The sequence below is a fragment of the Theobroma cacao genome, chromosome 9, assembly GCF_000208745.1.
Source record: "Theobroma cacao cultivar B97-61/B2 chromosome 9, Criollo_cocoa_genome_V2, whole genome shotgun sequence".
In the NCBI taxonomy this organism is placed as follows: domain Eukaryota; kingdom Viridiplantae; phylum Streptophyta; class Magnoliopsida; order Malvales; family Malvaceae; genus Theobroma; species Theobroma cacao.
In genome coordinates, this window is record NC_030858.1 from 5,084,118 (window position 1) to 5,107,626 (window position 23,509).

The following is a 23,509-nucleotide window of genomic DNA, read 5'->3' on the forward strand; positions in this document are numbered from 1 at the left end:
ATTCGATGCATAGCAATAACAATTCTATTTATAACACTAGTAGTATATAGCATAATATCAATCAAGCAGCTCAAATACCAAGGGAGTGGGATATCATGTTATGTTAGAGAAATAAATTTCGGATTTAAATATAGATAAAAACATGAGTGAAAATTCAATTTGTTAACAATGTAAATCTAATATTTGACTCATTAACAAGTCACCAAATTTTGACACTTCATTAATGAGATAAAAGTATGCATTAGGTTTTAATATCAATTTTTTATTTCATTCAAAATATGGTGATCTATCAATATATAAAAACTATACACTATTCATATATTAAACTACTAATGTTTAAACGTATTTCTATTTCTTATTTGTGTTGATGATGATTATTTTATTATATTTTTATTTTTAAAATATTTAATTAATTAAAATATTAAAAAAATAATCAGGACTACTTTAATTTTATTTGTAAACATAGCGTGTTCGTTGTTTGCAATCCTCATTTGCCCTTGAAAGCTACAGCTTACAAGTCGTCTTTTGTACTCTTATGTTTCATCACTTTGAAGCCAAAAAGCAGACTGGTTTGGTGCTTCATTTTTGTTTATAAATAGAGAAATGCCCGCGCTATCTAACGAGTTTACAAAATTTTATAAACAATTGAGGTTGAAAATTTTGAATCAATGGTAAAAATTGTGAATGTTGATATTGGTATAATTTTACTGGTTAATATTTGACCTTTATACAATTTGTCAATAAATGCACAAAAACTATCATAATATATACAAAAATTATTCTACTTTCATCAAAAAGCAAAATATTGTTTAAAAAAAAACAATAATCCTAGCGATTAAATATTTCACGTATCTACAAATAACATTTGTTACAAAATGTAAAAAAATTATTTATATACATCAATGAGCATGATGTTTGAAAAACAAGACAAAGGTATTGTCCATGCATTAGCAAGGCATGGGAGTTCAAAAGCTACACGGTTCGAGTTCAAGAGGCACATGGTTCCCCTAAGGACCCTATTCAATTTGAAGTTTAGGTATTTTCAAAATTTCTGCAGAAATCTTAGCAGCTTACAGCCTTCATAAAAAGTAGTAGAGAGAACTATTAAAGAGTTCCTTCAACTTCTTTTAGCTTGCAGTAAGGGCCTGACTGCCTGCTTTACACACCTGCCTTACTCTTTCTCTTTTTTCTCATGTTCCTTGAGCAAAGATCTGATATAGCATCCAACAAACTGTTACCGCTTTGTTTTCATTATCATAAAATGATAAGATCTAAACTTAATATATTATCATTAGAGCCGGCCCTTGGGTGAAGCCACCCAAGCAAGGGCTTAGATCCTCAATCTAAAAAAACCTCAAATTTAAAGAGGATTTATAATTTTATAATATAATTAATTATATTTAAAATATATAAAAATTACAATATAGATAAGTAAAAAATAATTAATAAAATTATTTATTTTTTTACTTTTTTAATTATGTGCTAAATAAATATCAATTTTCTATCACTTCCTTATTTCTAAAATACTATTAATTTTAGAATAGTATTGAAAAACAATTCATATAAAAAAAACTCGAATCTTTTCTAAATGCATATATTACTTTTAGAATAATATTAACAATTCTAACAAATATTGTTTTAAGCAAAAAAAAATTTTCAAAACTAAAATTAATAAAATCTTATTTAAGAGTCAAGAAAGATTAAATGAATTGACTATATTATCAATTGAAAAAAAAATATTAGAAGAACTTAATTATAAAAATTTAATTAAAAATTTTGCATATCAAAAAGCTAAAAGAATAAAATTTTAATAATTTTTTTAATTTCAATAAAAAAAATCTCATTTGAATATTTCACTTTAAGTTTTTGAACTTATTGAACCGTCTCTATTCTCTATAGAAATTTTGAACTCCAATCATCCTTCAAACACTAAGACACCAAATGTGCAAAAAAGCTACTGCTAAACTAAGATCTGCATTAAGAAGACCACCTTTTTCCCATACATTTAATCCAATTCCACTCAAATAAAGAAGGGTGACAAGATAGAAAAATTGAAAAAAAAAAAAAATTACTTAATGAATAGACAATATCAAATATATTCAAACCTCGTCTTCTTCATGATTACTGGAAATCTAAACATCAGATTTGTCTCAAATCCACTTCTTAAATTTTGCTTTCAATTCCTCTTGTTATTATGTACCCGATGCCAATGGGAAGAAAGAAACAGGATAGTTAGAACCATTATTCTAACGTACAACAGTCCTACACAACTATATTGCAGGATTGTTAATACTTTCTTAACTCCTCTCTAGCAAGGCTCATAGCAAATCATAGGTTAGCCCATCGAATATGAGTCCAAAAGAATAGGTGAAGGAATCAGAATTACATTAATGCACCTTTCCTGAAGCAGGAAACATACTTGTGTTTCAATATCACCCTCTGCTTCGACAATAGCAGCATCGATTATTTTGACACAAATTTCAAAGCAAAATTTGGGTCGGGGAGCCAAGGTTCCAAATGTAGGAATTTCAAACAGAGCCAATCCAAATTCAGCATGATTACACCAAATGAAGTAAGAACTATAGAGAAAAAGTACACACCAAACCTTCTCCCAGTCCCAAAGTTTTATAAGCATATCATCAGATAATGACAAATACTTTGCCCTCATCCATGGTGTTGTAACTGATACTTTTAAATGAAAATTAAATCCTCAGATCGAACAATTTGTTCAAACTAATTTTTCACTCAACCTCGAAACCCTTTGTACAAAAATTTGGTCCCATCCTTCAACCTAAATCTGATGTAAAGTTGACATCATCCACCTAGCTACTTTGCAAAATTCTACCTATGAAGCTGATTCAGAACCAAATAAAAAACGTATATGCACTTCACTAGATAATATTTAATAAACAAAAAAAGGAAGGATATACCCGAATTTGAGTGGCAATGCCATGGCGCATTTGCTTTATATGAGTCTCTTTCCAATTTCTCAACAACTTTATCTGCGAAATATTTTCCAACCAAAATTAATCAATCTTTAACATTAACTAAGCTAAATCTTCACAATTCAATCAACTAATAAGTAATAATCACATAAGCAAATAATTAAACTACTAAATTAAAGTTGAAGACTTTTTCCGTCGCTTCCTTTTTCAATTGATAATATCCATCTGCTCTTCCACCCATCTGTCTAGGAATTCAAAGAAAAAAAAGGAAAAAGGCCTTTACATTCATAAGCAATGACATTGTATAACATCCAAATCGCAAGGAAATCCTAAAAAGCAATAATCATAAGCTGGCTGATTTCAAGCGAATTAAACTTACCTTCACAAACGCCAGCTAAATGAAATAAACTTTACTTCACAACTTCGCCTACAGTCCATGACAACTCTACAAACGTAACAGTACATGCAACTGTTAAAAGTCAATCCAACACATTTAGCTTTGATAGGTAGTTCCAATCAACAATGCATAAAACAACTGAGACTTGATAACATTTATCATCATTAAAATGTTCAAGTTATATAAAAAATTGAATGATAGGAAACATAAAAAAATAATCAGCAAAAAAATATTAAGCAAAAGCAACCATAATATTGCCTGCATCAAAGCATCTCAGTCAAGCCACTTGCATCTCTGGATAAACATTTCTCAATGCATCATCCATGCTCAAACAGAATCGGTTGCGATGAAACCTCCGTGTTTTGATTCAATACCCCAACTGCAAAAATTTTTTTTTAGCCAGAACCTAGGCGGCACAACCGAAGATAAGCCTCCCATCATAGTAAAACCCGAAAAAAGTCCATCACAAACGGAATACCCGAACTGCAATGGTTTTCTGCAATATTCTACATATTCATTCGGCAAATTCTCCCTGCATCATTACCTAAAAAAACACAGAATTAGAAGAGAAATGCTAAATCGAAAACAAACAAAAAAAAAACAGAAAACTATTTTTAGTTAAGTGGAGCTTACAAATGCAATGCTGTCTTTTTCCAGGAGACCTTGTATTGAAGTGGATCGTTGACTTTCTTGAGGCAAAGACTCATCCAAAGCTGCTCTTCGTTGCAGAATATATACATAACACTAACAAATTCAAACCAAAAAAGGAATTAAGAAAATTTGAACAAAAGAGAGTATATTCAAAATTGACAATATCGGAATTGGAAAAGTAAAGAATAAAAAGAGAGCAAAAAACCAAAAGCTGATGACGCAAGCGAGACGAGCAATGTCTCGAGGAGTGACGTAATCTAAGATGGTGCAGATGAGTTCGTCGGGGAGGGATTTGAGGTTGCCGAGGGCATCGGCTCGGCGGTCTTCGAGCGGAAAGTATGAGATCGTTGAGAATTTTCCATTGATGAGAAAAAGTAGCCGAATAGCGGCAAAAACGCAGCAGCGCGAAGGGAGAAGAGGAAAAAGAAAGATGTGAACAGTCCAAAATACCCCTCCAAAAATACCAAAAGACTAAGTCAAGTGTCAGACTACAGAAAGGCATGTACATACATGAATTCATTATATTAATAATAATAGTGCAAATGCTTCACGAATAATTAAATAAACAAGTTTACTAGAAAAATAACTTGACGGTTGATCTTGGTTTGAGAAATGAATCCATTATTAATGCAAGGAATGGGCTGTTTAGCACGACTTTTCTCCTGTCTCCGTAAACAACCAAAAATGGACAGGCACAGGCCCATTCAGATTTTTTTAAAAGATAATGCCCAAACCAGCTAAACAAATTAGGCAACTTAACAGCTCCCTGTAGCCATCGGGCCACCCCGGCTTGAACAGTGACGTGAGATTCAAGCAACTGAAGGACCTAATTCTTGATGAATTGCCATGATACAGCTTCGATGTTTGCTGGAAACTTGCCTATTAGCAGCGGGTTGGAGCTTGTCAAACGCCAGGATAGCGATGGGAGTGTGGATATATAGAGGAAGTCCATGTTATTTAGATTTTAATGGAGGAGGACATATGTTGAAAGGAAGGTAGCTGTTGAACGTTGTCACTTAGCTCATCTAATTTAGTTGGTCATCCGATTAAATCTAACCGAGTACCAGGACAGGAATTTGGTGGGCAAACTTAGCAAATTATCTTATGAAAAATAGAATAATGGCAGAGGCTTAAGAGTGCAAGGATTAAGTAGATTGAAACTTGAATCAGCCAAGCGAATTCATTAGTTACGAAGATAAAGCTGTTGACAGAGTTCAAAAATTAATGAAAAAGTAACTATGAACAAACAATGAAACAATTGAATTTTTGTCTATACAATTTCAGTCTGTAAGGTATGAACCCAACAACAAAAGAAATGTTCCCTGTATATTGTGTTGACAAAACGCAAACGAAAAGCAGAATCGAAACGATCAAAAACTTTGTGAATTATAAATAGGGTGTTGTCAACCGAAAAGAGCCTCCCAAAACCAGATCAGCAGCCACACCTCCAAACAGAAAAGTTTTGAGAAAGATGTGGGGGTAAAACTAAATAAGGTTGGAAAAATGAGGAGAGGAAAGATTGCATTCTGTCCAGCTCTCTGCTCAAACCATCAGTGCTTTACTGGCAAAAGCTAGAAACTAACTGGTTATCACGGCAGCGGTCAATTAGGATTTTAATAAGGTTTAAGAAGAGGAATCCTGTTCATCATGGCAAAGCTCCTTCCTGAGTTTACGTGAGAAAAGTCGGCAAGCATCCATGCTAAGATCAATGGCAGCTGAAAGTGCAATAAACAGTGCGGCATCAGCCATGCATGTTACATGCTGCATCCCTACTTGTACCACTGGCTTGCTAACCTTTCCTTCAGCTTCAACAGTCGAACCCATCACAAATCCTTTAACAGGTGACCTTAAACTCAATGCAGAATCTCTTGATACTCTCTTATCGATACAAAACTGGCCACCCTTTTTGACACTCATTGTAGATTCAGCAATGGGGATACCATTAGTGGGGCCATTCTCCGTGACCAGCTCAAACTTGTAGCCTAAGCCATCAATAGGACCCCGTTCTCGCCATGCCTCTAGACGACCCCATGGTTTCCAGCTGCTGACAGAGAAGCCATGAGGTCGGAGTATTAGCCATGCACCAGGGTTTGATCTAGAAACACGGTCTGAGCCGGGGGAGGGTACAAATGGAGTGATCACGGAGGCAGCTGCAACAGGAGAGCCAGATAGATCATATATCATTATCATCCATCCCTTCCGCTCTCTTCCTTGCCTCTCCCTTTCTCCTGACAATGTTCTCATCCATCCTCTATTCTTGTTGGTAAAATCTGGTGGGAGTGATCTGCACATAGTGACAGGGAGGCAAAAACAATCTATTAATACCGTGGAAAATGAAGATCAATTAAACTAGCATGAATCTATCAAATTGGAGTAACGAAAAAACAGCCATCAAATGTTTATGCACATGGCAGGGAATTACATGGCTGTGTTTGACAGTTAGGGAGATACGGAAAGGAAATTGTCTGTTTGACCAAAACTAAGTACGCGACTAAGAGGTGTCCTCTATTATTTTATTTTCTAAGTATCAGTAACAAGAGATTTTATTCTTAAAGAGATCATTTTCTAATGAAATTGGAGTTCACGGTCAGCCAAGGCTGCTGGAGGCAGGGTTCTTCTTGTGGATTTTGATAACTAAACTTATAGCTAAACCTGTAAATTGTCCAGAAAACAGGGACAAAGAAAAAAAATGTTAAACAGCAGTGCTCTGAATAATAGCTCAAGAGGAGGGAAGAGATAAAACGTATATATTCAGCCCTTAATCATATGTAAATCATGAAGAACTTCTAATATTTTTAGAGCAAGGTCAAGAAAACTCCAACTGGTTCCATCAATAACCAGAAATCATGCTCCTTTAGGCTGTGATTTTTCCATATCTAATGAAGTCCTGACCAGATTCTGTTTAAAAGCATTTACTTGAGCAACTACCATGTTTAGACACTATAGATCAACCAATCTGTAGATCTTTTTCTTTTCATAAAACCCCATACATTGAAGTTTCGATTAATGCCAGAATTATAAAAAGGGACAATGCCATCATCAAGTTGGCAACAGACGCAAAAACTTGTTCCTCTGATCTCTCAATTTTGAAGTTCAACTCCTTCAAGAAACCAACACAAAAAACAAGAAAGACAGATAAGGTGGCAAACAAGTGGTATTGGACATCTTGGGCATGTTACTTTAATTACTACTCCAATTACCAGCTGACGGAAAAAGGACATAATACCACATGGCTAAATCCAGGAAAGTACCCATACTCCTAGAATTAATGGGACAGACTACAATTTCCCCTTAAGGAACATTACAGAGACCCAAATCCAAGACCCCACTAGACGCGCATTTTAGCACAGCATCCAATAACTCACTAAAATGCACAACATTGAATGTGAAAAAGGACACAAGGAACTTACCGAGATCTTGAGCGATCGGCGCTGAACTTGCAACTGAAAACGGGTTGTCTAATGTTACCTTGAATTTGAAACACGACAGGGCTACATTCCGGTTCGCCACCGAATTGGAAAACGAACCGGGGATCAGGTTCAGCCCTGACCGTTAAGTGAAGCTTAGCGGTTGGCTTGTCCGGCTCCTTACCGAGTTTCATCCACCCATTTTGGAACACCGAAGGCCTGGTTTGTGACACCCCCAAGTCCACACTAACCTGAACCCGACCCACCAACTTCCCACAGCTGACGCCGCACGTGCGGCCCATGCGCCCAGTGTAGACTTCGATACGTAGCGTCACGGGCTTGCCAGAGAGACGCCGGAGCGTTAGAGCGTCGAGGTGGAAACCAGCGGCAGATGTGGAGGACTCAGGCGGTGAGTCACCGGAGCTGTTGCTGAGAGGTAACAAAGCTGTTTGAGACGGGAAGTTTTTGATTCTGAGCTTGCAAAAACACGGCGTCGCTGTTGGGTAAACGCCGGAACCGGCTGGTTTGGTGGCCTGTGGGAGTTTCAGAGCCAAAGACTCGACGATCAAACGCACAAATGGGCATGGATCCATCGCACAATTTGCCTGTAGCCGCTGTTTCGAGAGGCTTTTGGGTGGTTTTTTTTAAAAGAACGAAAGAAACTCGAAATGAACGTCGTAGACAGTGAAGAGCTTCGGAAACATCTACGTTTTCGGTTGGACTTAAAACTGGAGACAGTCTCTAATAGCAAACCTGGTTTAACGTTTCACTTTCCCTGTCTCTTTAGGGACTTCATTCTTTTTTCTTTCATCTGTTATAGTACTAGTAGTTTGGTGGGTTTCGGCCGATGGGTCGGTCTGCTTTGGTTTTTGATCTCGCGGGAAAATGAATGGGAAAAGGAATTTGGCTGATTTTCTGGAGGAGTTTTGAGGAACTTGACTGTTGTTCTTGCAGTCCTGAGGATTTATCAAGCCCATTGCTGTTTATATAATCATTGTTGGCTATGATAAGTTCAAAATCCTAATTTGGTAGTAGGCAAAAGAAAATGAATAAATTTGGTAATAAACCGAAAAAAAGAAGCTTGATTTGGTCATTGTTGCTGTATATTTAATTCCAAATGCTGTATGTTTCCATATTTTGATTCTCAAATTGTTTTCAATTTACACATGATAATATAGATTGTCAAGAAGATTCAAATTTTAATATTATTTCCCTTATATTTCTAATCAAATGCTATTCTAATTGTGCCCCCTTTCATTGCTTTATTTGTGATGTAAATTTGTTTTGACGAAAATGTTGATTATAAAATTTTATATTACACGATTTTAATTATTTTATAAGGAAAAAATGAATTAAAGTCTCACGAAATATTTAAATTTAGAATAATTAATATAGTATGTACATAATTTACAAGTGAATGCATTTGAGAGAATTATTGTTGAGTGATTGGCTGATAAGAGATAAATTTAATTTGAAGATTCATCTCTTATGAAACCTTTAATTCATATACAAAAAAATTATAATATAATGAAGAAATGTTAGAGTTATTATAATTCATAATAATGCATACACACAATCTTTGAATAAAACAATTAAAGAAAAAATTGGTTAAAAAATGAATTATACTTTTTTAATGTTTGACTACATTTAATTATTACAAATTTTTATACGAATTTTGAAAATAAATTGCTACACAATTATCCACAAGTTAGCTAATCACATAAAAATTGGAGTTAACCAAAAAAAAAAGGTATTTTCCAAAACAAAAAAAAAAGTAATATATTTAAAAACTAAAAAATGAAAAAGAAAAGAAAAGGAGATGATAAATTGACGAGAAAATAGAATGGGGTAGATTTGTCTCGGCGCGAAACGCAGGGGCCCAAATGTGGGGCCATTAACAGCTGGGTTAAGGCTGTCACCACGTTGTCAAAAATGGAAGCCCAGCTGGAGTTTGATTGGCCGAGAGAAATTTTCCCTCTATTCCAAGTTCCCTAAATATCAGCAGCTTCAAGATCGTTGACGTGGCATTCGCTGGCGCCACCTGATTTCCAAACTCGCCGTTTTCGGACGGCTAATTTGACGGCGCTAACAGAATTCCATTGTTTATTGTTCCTTCATTGTTGGTTTTGCAACAGCTGCAACTCCGACACCAGACGTCAGGTTTCCAACTTTGTTTTGTCCTTTTCCTAGTTCGCTTTTCTTTTCTTTCGGTTGTTTAAAGGATAAGGTATTAAAAATCGTACTCCTAAGTAATAAATAAAAATGACAAAAACAGCTTAATGGCAATGGAGTGACAACTAACAAATTGCAAGTATTTAAAAAAGTCAAAAGATTGGATTCATATGCCTTTGGTTAGTCATATTGTTAAATTTTTTTAGTTGTTGATCCACCAAACCTAGACAAAAGAAAAACAAATTCACGTTAATTAAGGAAAGGTTAATGCGTAGGCAAAAGGACCCAAAATAATTTTTTTTGACCTCCTTGTGACGTGTGAGTTAATTCACAACATGTTCATAATATTTGCCAAAATTTTGCACTAATCAAAATTGTCTAATGTTTTACTAATATTGTTACTAATGGAATGAATTTTATACATTACATAAAGCGATTTTCAAAAAATTGAAGATCTTCTATTCAAGTCCAAACGACACCATTCAATTCAAAAAAAAAAAATTAAAAAGTTAATTAAATGTGACACTTCAAAAAATATTTTCATGATTTATTTTATTAGTATATGTTTGGTAGTTAAACTATGTCAATATTATAAATACGTATACAAATTAATTGTCTTTTACTTGATAACCTATTATTAACTTTTTTTTTTCAGCATTAAGAGAGAGAGAGAGAGCTTACACTCAATAGCATAATCCACCCAGAGTTGTATATATAGCCTAAGCTATACATTATTATTGGTATGAACTTTTTTAATGATTTTGTTTGTGGAAATATACTCTCTTTTTTTTTTAATGAAGTTTTAACCTTAAAAAGACCAAAAGATAAAATGACCTAAAGTCTTGGATCGATGCAACCTTCACTTTGACCCTTTATCCCCACCTTTCATGGAGCCCAATCTTTTGCTAATCCCAACATGATTGTTACCATGTCAAAATTTTCATTATTTCACCTTTCTTTTTTTGCTTCTTTTTCAAACCTTATCCCTTCACTTTTTTCTTTTTTCCTCTTCTAAGTCCGAGAGCGACTCAACTAATTCTTCCATGAGGGCGTGGGGGCCTCTGTATTTATCGGGTGACCGGAGCGTGGGAGGCAAGCGTGTATGCGTAGCATCCCCATTGTTTTCTGGAACTCTATTCACTGCATGATCTTTGTTTCGTTGCTACGCTACCAAGTATCTTTCATGCATGGTCCATTGACGTTCTCATTATTCCAGTTCATCCTCAGTGTCAAGCGAGCTGGCCAAGCCCCTGTAGACCACAAGACCTTTCCTATACAAATTAATATGGAGAGGGTAGGTCGAAATCAAATTTACAGTTAAAAATTAAGTTTGAAATTTTTTAAAAAATAATGTTATTTATTAAAAAAAAAAAAAAACTAAAACAACCCCTCCAAGCAAACGTGTCACTACAAGTTGAATTCTATTAGGAGGATCTTCAAAGACGTGGTACCCTCCATTGAAGAGAGCTGTTCAGGTTGGGTAAAGGGATTTGAGACTCGAGAGAACCAGGAGGGCCACGTCAACTGCTCAATGGGCCATGCTGGAACATGGCCAGGTCACGAGGGTGTCATGCATGCGTGGCAAAGTGACGTGGCACGATAAGATTGGCTATCTATTGGAGTTTGTGGAATATTGCTGGCATGATAACATTAGGCAATCTTTTCATAACTTACGGGGAGGAGAATTAATGAAGGATTATTGTGGCCCAGTTGCCCAGCTATGTGGTTGCTTTCACTGTTTTTTCTACTGCTTTCTGCTGCCTCTTTTAGAGAAAAATACAACTATATCTCTAATATATAGAAATTTCTATCAGTTCCCTTTTCATGTTATCATCATTGTGCACAAGTATGCTTGATGATTTGTTCTCAGTCTGTTTAAGGAATATCGTCCATCTTATCAAAGTGTCAAACTATAAAAATTGACTACTATAAAGTAGGAAAACGAACTAAATTCTTTGATAAATTGAAAAAGATTCAAACCCATTGTACCATCTACAAACCCTCATTCATCTCTACGCACAGCCATGGTCACCTTCATTCCTACAGACTTGAAGCCTATGTCACTCTTCATTGTTAGCTGCCCGTTATAAAACGAGAGCCAAAGATCCTTTCAGAGTGAAAATATTGTCGTCTGCTCATTAAAACATATATGTATTGAGGAAGATATCAAACATTACATGTAACATCAATGTTTTTTTAACGTTACCAAGCTTCGCACCAGGACAATACAATCCCTTCGTATTTTCGTCCCCTTGTATTATGTTTTTTTTACTTTCCTGTCAACCAAGCTGCACTGACCGGACCCCATAGGGAGATTGGAGAGAGAAAACAGAGAATCTGGAAGTGTTGCTCACGTGCCGTAGGAACCGAAAGTTGTTTGATAGAACTGGGACTCTCTCCCAGTCTATGTTTTGGGCATTCTATTCGATCCATGCAAATTGCAAAGCCATCAGGGCAAAGCAGTGGCAGCATTAACTTGATATGTAAAAGACATAGAGTTGGCAGACAGGCAAGCGGCCATATGGGTGTATCTCAAAACCAGATTTTGAGTAGAGAGAGAGGTCCTCGCCACCACCATCTCTACATGGACCTACCACGGTCAATTATACCATAAATCATGCTCTCGGGTTGGCTCTGATTTTATTAAACAAGGCAAACAAAAATTATGCTGCATGCTTATATTAAACAAGATCAATAATTAGCTCTTATAACAACTGCCTAACCACGCGGTCCATGCCTCTTAGCCATCTGTCCTGCTACTTAAGAATGGATAAAAATGATTAATTAGTGGCATCTTATATAATATTAACAGTACACTCAGAAAGTATTTCAATTACCTAAAAAATTTATTCTGTGACAAATTGGTTCAAAGATTGTTACATTTTGAATAGGCCTAAAGTACGATATTTTTACTTGACATTGTTGAATTTGTATTGAAAAATTGTATCATTCTTTGATTTAAGATTAGAGAAAACAGAAAAATTAAAGAGAGGAGAGAGAGAAGGGTGGGTTGGTTTTGGCACCATGAATTGCAGCATGTAGGGCACAAAAGTGAAAAAAGAAAGCTGTTTGAATGACTTGTGTCACTTTAGGAAAAGATTATAAATGAATAAACTGTCGGAATTTCAAATCATAATTGCTTCAATTACTTGCTTAACGAGGTCAAACTTAATTATTTCACTTCAGTCATCAATTCTGTTCTCTTTTTTTATGGTTGGTGGTAGTCAAAGACCCCTTTCCCTTTGGGCCTTGTTTTGTCGGCTAGCTCAGCAGAGACCCAAGTTTTCAATCCCTGTTTCAGTATGAGAAGCCCAGGATCTAAGTTTGGATTATCTCCGGCCCAATCTGCATCACACGGTAGCACGTGCAAAAGTTTTACACAACCAGCAGAACTTTCTGGGTCAAAGGAAAAACGCCAAGCTCCTTCTAATTCTTCGGCTGTTTCTTGAAGCAGAAAACAAAATTAAGTATAGAGATCTTGAGCTGCTTTTTTCTTATTTCACAAGTTTTCTTTTGGGATTGCAATGTCTTCACCTGCTGAGTAAGACCCATTCATCTTCCTTGGATTTTTTTGTTTCTTTTGTTCCTTATTCTGGATTTTGTAGTTTTTAAATTGTGTTTTCTGCCCGTTCCCCTGAATCTTGTTAATTGTTGTCTTGGCTTTATGGTTTTTTTATTTTTGGGTAATTCTGTATAGTTTTTGTATAGTTGAACTTATATGTTGTGGTTAGAAACTTAGAATTTAGAGCCATAAGATGAGTGTTACGTATCCAACACAAAACTTGCTTGAGGATGCAACGAAATCTCAAATTTCAGTTTTTCCTTATTCCACACAGTTAAAAGGGAATTTTCCTTTTGGTCCTAAAAGATGGGTACAAGATTGTGCTTTGGAAAAACATTGGAAACTTTCATTATGTTGTGGTATTATTTGTCTGTTTCATAAAAATGCTATGTCTGATCTTGGCAAAATGAAGTTGGCAGAGGGACAAAGCCCTCCTATGTGAATTCCAATTGTGTTTCACGATAGCTTGTCGTGCCGCTAATTGTGACTCTTAGAATAACAATCCATTTACAAAGAAAATAAAAACTAGCTTATTGATATAAGATAGTCTGTTATGGTGTTGGATCTCTTAATGCACAATCACATGATAAAGCAGTATTGTTCTGTCGTGTTAAAGTTTTTAGAGTGCTCCACCATTAAAGACCTTTTCAAACTGATGGCCACGGTTTTGTTGTATTCAATTGCCATACCTTTTGCAGCTTGATAGTAGCAGCCACATAAGTTAGTGAGCATTAGTACTTCCATTTATAGCAGAATTATAGTTTAGGCTACCGGTTTTCTCACTTGTGTGGCAATACTGCCTGTGATGAGTTGTTATGGTCTGGTTATTTCAAATGTACTGTTTTATTGTTATTATTATTATTATTATTATTATTATTATTTAATTATCTATTTCTTTCTTTACTTTTTTTTTTCTTTTGACTAGTTGGCTCACTTTGATTCAGATTTTATAACTCTCTTCCACCTATATGCAAAGCTTATGGGACCGCATGCTTATTGGCCACTGCAGCCTTTGAGTTAAAACTATATAACATTATGCACATTGCGTTGATATATGAATATGTATTCAAGCATTTTCAGGTAAGAAATTTATATAAGCTTGATTGTGAAGAACAGATTTGTAGTTTCTAGATTCCAATAATTTGCAAAAAGTGTTTGATTACATGTTTTCTCTGATGGAAGATGATTTTACTCAAACTGGATTATGAAATGTTGTTCAGCTGTTTATTGCATGTATTCTGCGGCCTATAGGTGATCGCATTTTTATTATTATCCTAGGAAAAAAAGAAGAAAAATAAAAGGTTCTTATATTAAATGGATTATAAATAGTTGTTTACAAATTTAAATTGATTTTATTGTTTCTATTCCAGACTTCTATATATGAAATAGCATTTTTGTATTGACCAGGATAAAAAGTTGTAACAATGAATGGATCTTTAATTTTAAAGTTTGATTGTCTGTATAAATTTTGAAATCTCATTTTATTCATGATTATTTATATAAGTTAGTTACTCAAGAGAGTTCTGTTATAGCTTCACATTTGTCTGTAGGTGTGGAGGCTAATTACAAACTTCTTTTTCCTTGGGAAATTCTCTATCAATTTTGGAATACGCCTTTTAATGATGTAAGTATCACTTTCTGAAAACTTACAATCATTTCCATAATCATTGTAGTGTGAGAAGGGTATGGTCCTTTGGTAACTGCAACATTGACACTTCAGGGCTTCAAGCACTAATCCTTTTTTCGCAACCTTTTATGATTGTGCAGAGCAAGATATGGAGTTCAACTAGAGAAGGGACCATTTGAGAGGCGGACAGCTGATTTCTTGTGGATGATGATATTTGGTGCATTGTCATTATTGGTGAGTTAGACCATGTTCCTTCTTATTCAACTTTGTAATTTGGTGGCTTAAATTGATTGTTTCTAGTGGAGATGAGGGCAAACCATCATATGGTAGGGAAGGCGTGAGTTGCTCTAAGAACTAAGAGCAAAATGAAATACCTTCACTGTCCTTGTATCTTTGCTAAAAATCACTTTTTAAAGCATGTGGTGCAAATGGTGTCTGGTTTAGCTAATGATCACCTCTCTATGTAAATACTGATGTACAAAATATGCTACACTACTGAATGTGTATGCTAAAATAAATTCTTTTTTCATTTACTTTTTCTCCCTTCCATTATCTTCTGTTGTGGTTTTTAGGTTTTGGCAGCAATCCCAATATTCCAGTCTGGTTTCTTAGGGGTATCTCTCGTTTTTATGCTTCTTTATGTCTGGAGTAGAGAATTTCCAAATGCCCAAATCAACATATATGGCCTTGTGAGACTTAAGGTAAGCTTAATTGTAACTTTGGCACATTTTAATTGGGATTCTATATATCTGCAAGCTTTCTGGGTCTGAGACTTTAAGTTCCTATGCATACTATGTCCATATTCATTGCTTCAGGCATTCTATCTACCATGGGCAATGCTGGCTTTGGATGCTATTTTTGGTTCATCTCCCATCCCAGATCTGCTAGGAATCATAGCTGGACATCTATATTACTTCTTGACAGTGTTGCATCCTCTTGCAACTGGAAAGGTCATCCTGAAGACTCCTATGTGGGTGTATCCTTGCATTGTTTGGTTACTTGATGTGAAGAGCATGTTTAGCAGTTTAACGGTTTCTTTTTTTTTTTTTCCCTGTTTCGAGAAACGCAACATGATTTATCAACTCCTTATATGTCATTTTTCAGTTATTCTGCTATTGATAGATTATAGATATATCTCATAAGAACATCAATTTCTTTTGTATTTACCTTTGCTTTTTGATGTTATGTTGGTGGTATTTTCTTTGACTACTACTGCTACATAGACACAAACTGGTTGCAAGGTGGAGAATAGGAGCTCCAACCCAGCCAAGTAGTCGTGCACAGCCTGATAGATCCACAGGTGTGTCTTTCAGTGGAAGATCATATCAACTTAGTGGATGATTGCTATACTCTCTGATATCTCCTCAGCTAGACCAAGAAGATTTACCTGTTATCATCTCAAGTCTCCACTATGGACAACCTCGCCATTGTTTTTCTCTCTTTTAGCGCTGACACAGAAGCAAAGTGTTTAACGACAGCTTATAACAAGGGATTTTCCTAGGGGTCCTGCCTATCCAAGTTGTGATTCCTTTTTCTTTTATCATTTGATTCACTTTCCATTATTAATGTATTTCCTTAAGGGAATTGACTTTGTGAAGAGAATGTGCAGAGAAGAAATTTCTGAAACAGACCATTGGTATAATATAAGTAGATGGTTAATATCTGAACTAGAGTTTTACTTGGACTGAAATTGATGTCATTGCATATTGTATTATAATGACAAAATTAAGTTAATTGTAAAACTAAACATCAGTTCAGATATAATTGTTTCAAATAAAAATATAATCATGTACCTTGGTGGTCACACAAGTAAAAATTTTAATGGTTATTGAAAAGCGAGAATGAAGTATAGGAAATAATAACAGAGAATAGAAGAGAGAGTATAAACATTACAAATTCACAATGTACAAAGTGCAATTCAATAGACGCAAAAATAGAAGAAAATAATGTGGGCAATCAGACACGTGAAAAGAGAGACAGAAAAAAGGAAAAAATAAAAGAAAGAACGAAAGGGCTGGGAGGGAGGGGTCATGGCCATGGGTGCTAAAATAAAGGCGGACGTGACTGGCAGTAATGAAAAGGAGCAAAACGGACGGCCGAGAAATCATCAAGTCAGCTTTTTCAAAGCCTTCCCCACCTTATTCCTCGCTTCCTTAAATATCGTCCCTCCCCTGAAACCTTCACTCCCCCACCCCCCCATAGCTCCCAACACAACATTTCTTGGTAGTAAAGGAAACCAACTTATAACAAGAAAGAAAAATACTATAACCCAGAACAATGTCGTGGCAAACTTACGTAGATGAGCACTTGATGTGTGACATCGATGGCCAAGGCCAGCACCTGACTGCCGCTGCTATCATTGGCCATGATGGTAGTGTCTGGGCTCAGAGCTCTACCTTCCCTCAGGTAGTAATTTACTACTATTGTTTTGCTAATTCCTTTATATATATATATTTGATCTGATCTGATTCACTTGATACTGTTGCATTGATCCGATCGGCAATCGGTTACAAGATTGGTGTCTGATTTAATTCCTTTGTTGTTTTGTACGCAGTTCAAGCCTAATGAGATCACTGACATCATGAAAGATTTTGATGAACCAGGCCACCTTGCCCCTACAGGCTTACACCTTGGTGGCACAAAATATATGGTCATCCAGGGTGAGCCTGGGGCTGTCATTCGTGGCAAAAAGGTGATGCTTTTAATATACACAAATTAAAATTTACAAACGAAAGTATTACTGATCTTACGACTCAAAATATATAGTAGTATATGTGATCAAACCACTTGCGCACAGCCTAACCAAGTGTGTATTTAATACGAAAACTGTATGTACTGTTGACATGGCAGGGATCAGGAGGGATCACTGTTAAGAAGACTGGACAAGCTCTTGTCTTTGGCCTCTATGAAGAACCAGTGACTCCTGGACAATGCAACATGGTTGTTGAGAGGTTGGGTGATTATCTTGCTGATCAGGGCCTCTAGACCTAGCTTCCAAATACTAAATGCCATTTTCTTTTTGAAGTTTTGAGTTCTAAGTTTGCATCTACTTCCATTGAAAACTATGGTTGTTAAGATGGCTTGGTGTTTGGCATTTGGTTCATCGACTTGCTTCCTTCACCTTTATGATATCTGCATTTTCTTTGTTTCTTTGGTTCTCTTTGTAATCCCCATCAGTGGTTGCGGTTTCTATTTTTTGTTGGGCACAATTTGATGCCATCGTCGTTTTTTTTGCTTTGATTTTTTTCCATGTTTTGGTTTGAATACAGCGTGCCAATTTGGTGTTTTTGTGAATGAGAATATTGAGAGAATCAAATTTGAAGTTCCTGATCGCCACTTGTTTTCCTCACTGCAATCTTTATCCTGTGATTTTGTTATTTCCACGTCCTGATTATATCCTGATTTTTACTCCCTTCAGAAGATTATGTGAAGGCCACCACACCTTCAACTGACCAATATATCTAGGGAGAACTGGGAAAATTATTTCCAAAACGTATTAGGAAAAGAAACCTGGAAGAAGTATAGAGGCCCTTGTTCTTATCAGATTACCAAAAAATCACAATCTCCTTCCAGCTGCCTGCATGGGCTGATGTCTGATATCCCTCTCTTTGGCCCAGATGCCTTGTACAAATCTGTGTTTGGACCCAATTAAACTTTTAGAAATTTAAATTTGCAAAAAATATTTGGGATCCGGTGGGAGAATAAAGTGACTTGTAGAAACACGAGTGGACCCGGAAGCATTGGAATTGCAAAATGAGGCCCATGCATTGGGTGAGGAATACGGATATCCCGTCAACAATGATCTATCCTTGGGACAGTGATGGGTGAGGAAATCCGAGATAATTCTAGGTCAGATGGGGAAAAAAACGTAGTCCCAAACAAGAAAGTTGAGAGTGATTTGCGTCGAGGAAAGTGTGATCGATTGATTCTCAATGTTTTGCTTTCACTCAAATGGCTAGCTTTTGTCGGTGTAAATTTTGATACAAATCTGCATCCGTAGCTCACATATCAAATACACACGTCATCTTCATATGTTAGTCTCGACTTTAATGGGGAACAATTTCAGCTCGAATAAGCTTGATTTCCTCCTTTCCTTTTTCCTCTTTCTCTTTTGTCTTAATCATTTGCCTTAGGATAAGATGCTTAGCTGTTTCCTTCGCCAGACTATTTCCATTTGCTTGTCAGTAGAATAAACAATTCTTATAAAGAAAGTAGGACTAACAAATAATGCGAAAAATAAATTAAGCTAAAGGTTTTACCTTTTTTCTTCACCTTTTATTGTAAAGAGGAAAGGCTCCTCTCGTCACTTACTCGGAGGAAATAAGACTAAAATTCTTATACAAAATATTTGATTAGGAGAGTGGAATATATATTTTTAAATTTTAATGATTGAGTCATGAGATGACCGTTTGGAGAGAAATTCAAATAGTTATTATCAATCTCTCTCAGTAATAATTATTGTACACAAATTAACATGAACTAAAAAAAAATTTAGACAAAAATATCTTTAATTATTTTGAAAAAATTTTATTTTATATATAATAAAACTTAATCCTAACATATACAAGCATTTCATTTTTTTCTTTTTTTTTTCTCTCTTCCTTATGCCATCAAAAGATGACAGCAATGGTTGATGGACGCTTCTAACATTCACATTTAGTAACGGCAAGCGTGGATTTGGTGCTCCATTGGCGGCCATATCTGCTGTGAAAAGCGTTGATCTAACGTTTCATTTGATTGCATTTTGGGGCAATATAAAAGCAAAAGAAAAGAAAAAAATGAAAAATGAAAATAGAAAAAGTTTAAATTAAAGTTTTATTTATAAATTATTAATAATTTTAAAAAACTTATCAAAAATAATAATATTTCAAATTGCAAATCATAAATGATATTGTTGTCTTTTATCACTTATTCTTTTTTCATTTTAAAGTTATTTTGTCAATCAAATATTTGACTAATGTCAAAATGATAATTTTAGAATCAGATTATGTAATTAATATTAAGATCTTATTATATTCTCATAAAATAGTTATCCCATTTTACTAACTAAATAAATTTAGAATATTTGTTTTAAAGGAATAAGTATAGAATATATAAATTATATTATATTTTACAAAAAAAATAAAGATATATAATTCCACCCAATTTCGATTGTAACCTTCCGTTTTGGTGTGTGTGTGTTTTTTTTTAATTTATGCGAATAACCCAGAAGAAGAAAAGGAAAGGAAAGGGGGAAATTGGGTCTTAAGTTAGGAAAAAGGAAATTGTGGCCCAAAGAGAAAGGAAAAAACTAGCAGTGTACCAGATCTCGTTGTTTCGACGCTATATCTCCGTGTCTCTCCCTTAGCTCAACCTTGCCCTTTCAGTCAAACTCATTCTTTTGTGTTCTTTAAAAAGGGAAAAAAAAAGAAGCAGAGAGGCTTCAACAAAGGAAAAAAAAAATCCCAACTCAACAAAGAAAGAAACCAAAGAGGAATCCAGAGAAGAAGATGTCGTGGCAAACGTATGTAGATGACCACTTGATGTGCGAAATCGAAGGCAACCATCTCTCTGCCGCCGCCATCATCGGCCAAGAAGGCAGCGTTTGGGCCCAGAGTTCCAATTTCCCTCAGGTTTTCCTCCCCTTTCTCTTCCTCCTTGTTTTTTCGCTTCGATTTTTCATTAACCTTTGCCTTCTTTGTTTAGGTTTCCAAAAAAAAAAAAGAGAGGTTGATGCTTGAGTAAGGGGATCTGATTTCTATGATTGAATTCTCTGTGCATGAATTTTGTTTTTTGAAAAGACTGTGCTTGATTTATTAGCTGATCTGATTTGCTCTAAAAGGAATGATATTTGTTCATTTTTTTAAAAATTAAATTTGGTGTTTTTTTTTCTTTTCTTCCTCGAAGTTCAAGTTGGGATTTTTTTGCTATGATTTATTTGTTTATGTTGCATGAGTTATTGACAGATTTGTCCTTTCGTGCACGGAAATCTGTTTGATTTTTGGGTTTCTTTCTGTTTCATATGTTTCATCGTTTTAGAGGTATTAAGCATCATTTTAATCAAATGAACTGAAGTTTTTCCAATGGATCGGAAATGTTGTGACTAAGGATGGGGCTGTAGTTCTTTATTCAGCTTTTAAATAACCCAATTTAGTAAAAATGATCTCTGCAGATTACTACAATTTTAGCAATGATTATGCGACTATTTAAAGAGTGAAGTGCTTCGAACGCACTAATGTTGTTTATTTCGACTTTAAAGCTAGTTTTTCTTCAAAAAGAAAAAGGTTTTTCACTTTTTCCTGATCAACCCTTTGCTTATTGCTTCTCGTTTTATGTTTATTTCAGTTCAAGCCAGAAGAAATTAATGGCATCATGAATGACTTTGCTGAACCTGGATCACTTGCTCCAACTGGATTGTACCTTGGTGGCACAAAATACATGGTGATCCAAGGTGAACCAGGAGCTGTTATTCGAGGGAAGAAGGTGATCTTCTCCATCTGCTCTTGGTTTTACTTAGTAGTTTATAATATTGAAAAATTTCATGTGCCCAAGCATTCTTTTGCAGTTTGTTCAATGGAAATAGATTTGTCAATTGTACATTTTGTTCCGAGTGTAATTTCTAGCTAATCTTTTTGATAAGATAAAAATAAAAATAATTCATATACCACAGCATTTGTTTTATCGGTGAAAACCCAAAACTTCATTTTTAGACCTATGCAGCATTTAAGCACATAGTGAAGTGATAATGATGCTGATTGGCCACTCAAAATTAGGTGCATTGATGTTGTTCTCTCATATTTATTTGGTATGCACTCGGCTTTTGCTCTTACATTTTTCTATGAAGCTGTTATCTTGTGCCTCCAAACACTGAGGAAGTGTATTTCTCCTGACAGAGACACCCTGAGGAAAGAAGGGGGAGCAAGGATGAATATAGACCCTTTACTGCCACATTCTCTTACGTTTGGTTTTGTGTTTATTTTCTGAGCCTTTGTCATTTTAATTTCAGGGACCTGGAGGTGTTACTGTTAAAAAGACCAATCAGGCGTTGATCATTGGAATCTATGATGAGCCAATGACTCCTGGCCAGTGCAACATGATTGTCGAAAGGCTTGGTGATTATCTCGTTGATCAGGGTCTTTGATCTCTTGGTGTGCCCTATTTGTTGCAATTCTTCTTGGCTTCTATACAAACGTGCGTCTGCCACCTCCTGTGGTAATGGTTGGGTGCAGTTAAATAATAGTATTACTAGTATTAAAGTCATGGGGAACCTTTTCAAGAAACAAAAGGCTTGGTGTTTGTAACAGTGATGCATATGATCTCTTACTTTGTTTCTGTACTTGTTTGATGGATGGTATTATCGAGATTGTCGAGTGAGGTATTTTGTTGCAATGGATTTTCTAGTGGATTTGGTAAATTTATTGGCCAAGTTTTTCCATTTATCTCATGTAGCCTGCTAAAAGCATTAAGACCTAGACGTAATAAACCCCAGCTGGAGGCCCCCAACACGATAAATGGAGACCTTCTCGCGATCATCTGACATACGTATGTTGATCTTGGTTCGGCTTGTAAAAGAAAGGTTTAGGGTGTGAACTTTCTTTGTTCCTCAACACGATAAATCAAACTCCCACTGTTCCGAAAGTGCAAGCTTAACGACACAAGCCGTTGCTTCAGCTGTCTGGTGTTTGAACTTTCATTGTTACCATACCACCCTTGCTGCAATTAATAACTAGCTTGGGTTGTGAAGATGGAAAAGGCTTTCTGATGGCGATGCATGTGGTGCTTGCCAAGGTGGCGGCGGACGTGAATAGAGAAGAATTTGCTAATATAATTGAGGAATATTCAATCCCCTCAAATTGCCATACGGCAGCAAGAATGAGACAAGCAACTAAAATGGTGCGGACAGGATTGTAGTTGGAGACTTAATTATTTACAAGACAGTATTTTCGAATCTTCGAGCACCCTCAAATTTCCAGGGAATGAGAATGTACGTTTGCGCGGATGGGTACGGTATTGAACACGGGGATAAAGATGCCCTTTGGCAATTGACAGTTGGATGGTATCGTCAATCACGTTGATCTTATACTATAGTATCAACATTCAAGATCAGCCTCTCATTCAAACATTGAACCTTTTTTTGCTGGGGCGATGTAATAGGTGTTATCACTCTGGTGGAAAGGGAAGAATGTAACGTGGGTTGAATCCTTCCTAGAATTGGGCCTCTTTCCAACTGGAAATCTTCACTTTAACGGTCTTCAAAGCATGGAATAACTATTTTTCAAAAAAAAAAAAGTTATTATCTAATTTGATTTAAAAAATAAAATAAGATACAAATTGTCATTATAATTTATTCTAACATTTAATTACCAAAAATAATTAAAAAATAAATGATAAATAACAAAAACAATTTTTGTTATAATATATGATTGTTTTTAAAATATTAATAATTAAACTTTTGAATATTATTTTTTATAATTTCTTATTAAAATTTTAATTTAATTTTAAAATATAAATTTTTAATTTTTCGTTTTAGTATTTTCTTTTTGTCTTTTCCTCTTTCCCACTAATCAACCGTTGGAGATGTGAATGATGGGATATCCCAATAAACACCAACTCTTCCCGTCGCCGAATGCCACCGCCCTCCGTTGAGAGACCTTAGAGAGAAAGATAGTAGATGGATAGGGAGAAAGTAATTATGAAATGAAAAATATCTATGTTATATATGATGATAACTTTTTAATCAATTTAAAAGTAATTTAATTTAAATTTTTT

The 23,509-nt window shown here is 35.3% G+C and overlaps 4 protein-coding genes and 1 long non-coding RNA gene across 8 annotated transcripts; 3 read left to right on the forward strand and 2 right to left on the reverse strand.

The window, feature by feature from the left end:
• LOC18588484 lies at positions 835-4,504 on the reverse strand. 3 transcript variants are annotated; one of them, XR_001929190.1, is made up of 5 exons: positions 4,199-4,504; positions 3,976-4,086; positions 3,325-3,886; positions 2,931-3,190; positions 835-1,211 (listed from the first exon to the last, which is right to left on the reverse strand). It is a non-coding gene; the product is annotated as an uncharacterized LOC18588484 (long non-coding RNA). The 3 variants fall into 3 exon arrangements; XR_001929191.1 differs by lacking the exon at positions 835-1,211 and having other exon boundaries at positions 1,807-3,186; XR_001929189.1 differs by lacking the exon at positions 835-1,211 and having other exon boundaries at positions 1,807-3,190.
• Positions 5,148-8,355, reverse strand: LOC18588485. The gene is made up of 2 exons (XM_007012921.2): positions 7,404-8,355; positions 5,148-6,277 (listed from the first exon to the last, which is right to left on the reverse strand). Exons 1-2 carry the CDS (start codon positions 7,991-7,993, stop codon positions 5,617-5,619), a joined length of 1,251 nt encoding a protein of 416 aa, XP_007012983.1. The 5' UTR covers positions 7,994-8,355; the 3' UTR covers positions 5,148-5,616.
• On the forward strand, positions 12,967-16,428 carry LOC18588486 (derlin-1). Its single transcript, XM_007012922.2, has 7 exons — positions 12,967-13,113; positions 14,079-14,214; positions 14,685-14,758; positions 14,902-14,995; positions 15,334-15,462; positions 15,577-15,737; positions 15,985-16,428. The coding sequence occupies exons 1-7, from the start codon at positions 13,097-13,099 to the stop codon at positions 16,100-16,102; spliced, it is 729 nt and encodes a 242-aa protein (XP_007012984.2). The 5' UTR covers positions 12,967-13,096; the 3' UTR covers positions 16,103-16,428.
• LOC18588487 (profilin-4) lies at positions 16,950-18,094 on the forward strand. The gene is made up of 3 exons (XM_007012923.2): positions 16,950-17,167; positions 17,316-17,453; positions 17,612-18,094. The coding sequence occupies exons 1-3, from the start codon at positions 17,039-17,041 to the stop codon at positions 17,744-17,746; spliced, it is 402 nt and encodes a 133-aa protein (XP_007012985.1). The 5' UTR covers positions 16,950-17,038; the 3' UTR covers positions 17,747-18,094.
• LOC18588488 (profilin-1) lies at positions 19,947-22,177 on the forward strand. 2 transcript variants are annotated; one of them, XM_007012925.2, is made up of 3 exons: positions 19,947-20,373; positions 21,086-21,223; positions 21,747-22,177. In XM_007012925.2, the coding sequence occupies exons 1-3, from the start codon at positions 20,251-20,253 to the stop codon at positions 21,879-21,881; spliced, it is 396 nt and encodes a 131-aa protein (XP_007012987.1). In that variant the 5' UTR covers positions 19,947-20,250; the 3' UTR covers positions 21,882-22,177. The 2 variants fall into 2 exon arrangements, with proteins under 2 accessions (XP_007012987.1, XP_017983788.1); XM_018128299.1 differs by lacking the exon at positions 21,747-22,177 and having other exon boundaries at positions 21,086-21,376.